The 5,520-nt window shown below is 31.6% G+C and overlaps 1 protein-coding gene across 2 annotated transcripts; it reads right to left on the reverse strand.

Moving 5' to 3' along the window:
- Positions 1-269: 269 nt before the first annotated feature.
- LOC103492654 (uncharacterized) lies at positions 270-1,606 on the reverse strand. 2 transcript variants are annotated; one of them, XM_008453110.3, is made up of 2 exons: positions 1,437-1,606; positions 270-1,333 (listed from the first exon to the last, which is right to left on the reverse strand). In XM_008453110.3, the coding sequence occupies exon 2, from the start codon at positions 1,291-1,293 to the stop codon at positions 730-732; it is 564 nt and encodes a 187-aa protein (XP_008451332.1). In that variant the 5' UTR covers positions 1,294-1,333; positions 1,437-1,606; the 3' UTR covers positions 270-729. The 2 variants fall into 2 exon arrangements, with proteins under 2 accessions (XP_008451332.1, XP_008451331.1); XM_008453109.3 differs by having other exon boundaries at positions 270-1,337.
- Positions 1,607-5,520: the final 3,914 nt, after the last annotated feature.

Here is a 5,520-nt window from a genome sequence, read left to right on the forward strand (position 1 = left end):
TCTAGCATGGTAAAGCAAACAGAGTAGAACGCAATAACATGTTATAATTTCTCTTGCCATCTACTTCTCTTCAAATGGTGTATAAGATGAAAAACGTCGAGGACCGACAGAGGGGTGAGATTTTGGGACAAAGCAGATATTCAAATATAGAAATTGTGAAAGAAAAAAATTAGACTGATACATAGTTAGATATAGACTATCCTTAGAACAAGATGGGAGATGAACAAGGATCATCAACAAAGTTGAAGGAATCGAAATGAAACCTCGAATTCTTGCAAGCTACATTTCATTTCGTTTTGAGTAGTAGTATCTAAGTTTACAAGCCTATATCAGAGCTCTAAAGTTGTATGATGAACAAGAAGAATAAGTGAGAAGATAAGAGTACAGAATTTACATTCTCTTTTTCTCTCTATCTTCTTTTTCTAACAAGTTTAAGGTACAGGTGGATTCCTTGCTGCTTTACTCTTGTTCTGTGCTTGAATCAACCTCCATATCTAAGCAACCATACGCAGGCTTTAAGACGCTTGAGATCGAATAAAACTGAGAATATTAACCATCAGCTACAAATCCCACTTCTCAAAAACTACAAAGGAGAATCAAAATTCTAAATCCTACCCATATCAACCATGATTTTTCATTATATTTTTACAGACATACACTAAACCGCCTCCCCACCCCCCCGCCACATCAGAACACACAAGTGAGCTTGATACTCACTAAAAACATCACTCACTCAGAGTTAACATCAAGGTTAAGGATTCGTCTAAGTGTTCTTGTAGCAGAATCAGCACAATGACATGGCTCTCTTGAAGAAGGATGAGTATTGCCCCTAGTTGGGGATGGTGGTGCAGATTTCACAATTTGGTGAACTTTTTCAACTGAATTTGTGGGTGATTCGAGTGATACTGTTCTATTTCCTCGGATTGAAAATTTGGGGATTGGCAATGAACTTGCAGGGGGTGAATTTGAGTAAGTTGGTCCAGCCCAAAGCTCAGGAAAAGATAGTCTCTTATAACAGCAATGTTCATCAAAATCAATGCTCTCGTCAACACAAATTTTTCCATTAATCGGAATCGGAGCAAAAGGGGGTGGTGTTTTGGGGGAAGAAAAATAATAAACAGGAATTGAAGAAATCTCCAATGGGGTAGGGCGAAATCTCAATCGATTATGATCTTTAATCGTCACATTCCCAAATCGACTCGATTCTAAAGGTTTGACCCGATAACAAAACTCATCTCTGTACTGTTCTACAATCACCAATGTTTCCATAGCAGAACCAAACTCCAAAAGCATTCAATTGTAACCTCAACAATGAACTCGAGAAATCCTTAATCTATCTAAAGAAACAAAAAGAAGAAGAAAGAAATTACAACACAGAAATGGTTCAAAACAGAATCGTAGAAAAGGAAAATGGAAGTGATGAAACATGAACTGACCTGAAATTGGTAATGGGGTTTGTGGGTTTCATTGATAAATTGCTGTTTCTAGGAGCGACTGAAGTGGGAAGTTCAATGAATCGGGGGGGTTTGTTCTTCATCTTCTTCATCATCGTCGGAATTTAAAGAAGCCATAACCGGGCACGGCTTTTTATGAAGTTTACGGCATTTGTCCTTCTTTTGACTGAATTTATTCATTATAGGTGGCAGGATTGGAAGGGTATATTTGTCTTTTTTTTTGTTTCTTGATTTGCAGTTGGATATTTGAAATTTGAATGGGAAGTTTGTTTGTAATAGTAAATTTCTTGGTTTAGTTATTTCATTTGTAATATTCATTGATTTGCATGAATGATGAGAAAATATTGTAATTTGCTAACTCTTAGATAACTTTATAGTTTATTCTTTTTTCCTGCCTTAACTTTAAAATTCAAATGATATTTAAAATATTGTTTCCTACTATCATTTGGCTCTAATCTAATGTGATTATTATTATTTCAATTTTATACTTAAAGTTCCATTCTTTTAAACTTAGATGATCCATAACATTGTTTATGATGCCTTAACGTATTATCATTTGGCTCTCTCTCGTCTTTGATGAATTTTTCTTTCAATTATGATTAAGAATGAAATTTTACTTTTGAGGTGTGCTTTTAAATAACATTTTTAGTCCATATTTTTTTGGTACAATGAAAATGAAAAAGAAAGTAAAGAAAAAAATAAGTCGAAAGGAAGAGAGGAAACAAAAATAAACTAGTCGTCGATGATTGCTTGAGGGTAATCGATGATGATTGATGGCTAATGGGTGGTGAAGAGAAAGACAAAAAAGGCACCAACGATCAATAATCACGGTTGGTCAATCATCTGTCACCGTTGATCAAGCTCGCCAGTTCCTTTTCATTGATGTTATGACAAACGATCGTTAAAGGTTATACAATCATATGCGAAGTAATTATCTGCAACCACACGATCAACCATTAACAACTCAAGTAGTTGATGTATGACGACAGACATTCACACGATCACATGATCATTGACGATCAAACAATTTAAAATACACCAAAATTTTGTTTAACATGAACATAGAGGTGATAATAGTATTAGATAATTTAGTAAAGTTGTGAAATCATGTATCTTTGTTTTAGATTTTTCTCTTCTTTTATGTAAAACTAGAGTTATAAATTTCGCTATTACCTCACTGTAAATGAGTCTTTACCTCCACTCATTGGAATCATAAAATGTAGAAAAGTGCAAAAAGAAAAAAAAAACTTAAATATACATTTCATTTATTTGATGAAAGAAATTAAAATGACTAATGTTTCTTTTAAAATTTTGTTTCTAATTATTTAACCTAACAAAATTATACACTATAAAGACAATTAAGCCCTAGCTAGCTAGCTCGAGTTGCACACATATAAATTTCTTATTTATCAATGTATATCGACTATAAAAACTAATTCTGAGCTCTTTCCTAAGTCAAGAAACATAGAAAATAAAAGGAAAATAAAAGATCAATATCCAAGAAAGATATTATTAACCAACATATATTTAATTAGCCAGAGTGAAAGAAGTTCATTGATATGATCAAGAAATAAGATTATAAGATAGTTATATAAAACTTCTTATAGTATGTATGATTTCAAGGTTTCAATGCCCTATGCCTCACTCCATAAAAAGAGAAGATGGTGGAAATGATATTAAATTAAAAAATGTGAAATTAAATTTGTGAAATCTTAGAGAAGAAGCGAAACTTTATTGGGGATATAATTGATTATCTTTATTAATACAACCTTGCTAATTAACTAAGCAAGATTAAAAAAATATACAAATCAATAATCTCTCCGAAACAAACTAATCTTTTTCTTATCAAATAATTTTAACAATTTATCTTGTTTAACTTTTAAAATTATTAAATATTTAATTTTTATAACTAAGTAATAATTAGAACAATCATGGTAGTTTTATTTGTTCAGCTCGACTGAGACTAGGACGGTATCTAATTGTCTTCAAATCCCAACTTTTGTTCTTAATTAATAAAAACACTCATGGGAAATGAACTTTCATAGTTGTTCATCTTTCATAATCCAAGAATTTCACCTCTGACTATGAAATACAAATGCTCTCACTGTCTTAATCGACCAAACACCCTTTGTGAAATCTAGGTTAGTACACAATTAGGCACCGTAACCCGGCATGCCAATTCTGCTTACAAAAATGGCCCACTTGGAGCTATCACCTCACGCAATGGAAGTGTCGTGTCTCATCGACCCCTTTTTGTCGGCATCCATCTTCGGGTGAACAGCGAACCCCATAGCCAACATCACATTCTACCTTGGCATCTTTGGGTGTCGTCGTGGCCCGCGTTGCCCAAACACACATGTTAGACTCCTTGGTTCGTGTTTTAAGATGGGTCAATGGGAAGCCTACAGACCGATGTCAAGAGTGCGCAGTTGCCAAAGCCTGCCAGAAGCACGCGTTGTCAACCACGATCCAACCTGCATGCATGTAGGCATTTGTATGGCATTAGAGCAACGCGGGGAGCGAGTGTCATTCATTCTAGCAGTAAGCAAAGGTACAACACGTTCAAGAGACTTCTCGAGCATATATGCCATCAAATGTACTGCACCCGACAGAACGAGCACCAACAACGTGGGCTGCAACTACACCTGAAGATGCAAAGGCGGAGCACAATGCAAAAGAGAACACAACTCATAAATATTGTCTTATTAAATACTTCTCCATCGAAGTTTTAATATTATATTATATCTCAAATGATAAAATAAATATTTCATTTAAGAATTTTTGACTAGAACAGTTGACAACCTTTTTAAACTCTAAAAAATATTTGTAATTTTAATTTTAACATTTATATATATTTTTTGTGGAGATGAACTTTTTTTTTCCTATTATTTATTAGAAAAATAGATTTATTTGATACTTTACAAATTTTTATAAACATCACAAATCTTTTTATTTTCCATTTGATTCAAAAAGTTAATAACAAAATTTATTTAATATCAATTATAGAGCTCAAAAGCAATACCTAAAATTAAAATTATGAAAATCTTCTATTTCATTAATTAAAGAAAATGTAAAAAGGGTACGTATGACCGTATAACAATAAATTTAATCTATCAAAATAAATAAAAGTGAAATCTAAAATATATAATGAAAATGAGATGGATGGATGTACTAATTGATTATAGGAAAGCTTTGGAAACTACCTAATGAAATATGGTATATTTCATAGGTACACAATCGTATATTTAAGTAACATATATGTTGTTGCACTTCGGTCTTCAATTTACGGTTCGGTCAGTTCAACAAACTTGTATGTAGAAATTAGAACAACAATAGTAATGTAACGCACCAAAAATTTAAAGAACTTATTATGGGTATTACATTAAGTAGAATTGGAAGTTATAGAATTTATTTGGTGTTAAATTAATTAAAATTAGAAGTTAAGGAATTTATTTGGTGTAATGAGTTAGATTAATCGAATATATATATGGGTATGTCTATTTAGCTAACGGTCTTGGATTTTAGTAGAAATTGTAATTAATTATGACAAGAGAGGCTAGTATCCCAAGTTGTTTAAAGATTAGAACTTTCGAGGACGAAAGTTTCTTAGGGAGGAAAGATTGTAACACCTTAAAATTAAGATAATTTTGGAGTTATTTATCTTAGCTTTGTTTAACTAGATTTAATTTATTAGACGTTATTTTGTATTCATTTATTGAGAATTATTTGATTTTGCCAAAATTAAAATTAATTAAATATTTGTTGGATGAATATTTAATTAACTAGAGGTTTTGACTTATAGTGTTTGTTGAGATTTTGATTAACTGTATGTTATAAGGATTGAGTAAAGTTGGGGATTTTTAAGTGATGTTGAAATTGAATTAAATTAAATAATTATGCGTGTTATTTAATTAAATTGTAGAGGAGAAATTTTGTTGGAGATTTGATAGTTATATGTATATGTGGAAATATAAATATAATTATTGTGGGAAAAGAAAATGTAATTATATTTGTTGAAATATAATTATTTAAGGATAAGATAAAGAGGTCGTTTCAAAAATATGAT

The sequence above is a fragment of the Cucumis melo genome, chromosome 1 (genome assembly GCF_025177605.1).
Source record: "Cucumis melo cultivar AY chromosome 1, USDA_Cmelo_AY_1.0, whole genome shotgun sequence".
NCBI lineage: Eukaryota > Viridiplantae > Streptophyta > Magnoliopsida > Cucurbitales > Cucurbitaceae > Cucumis > Cucumis melo.

Coding starts and splice junctions, on each gene's coding strand:
- LOC103492654 (XM_008453110.3), bottom strand. CDS start 1,293: ATGCTTTTGGAGTTTGGTTCTGCTATGGAAACATTGGTGATTGTAGAA.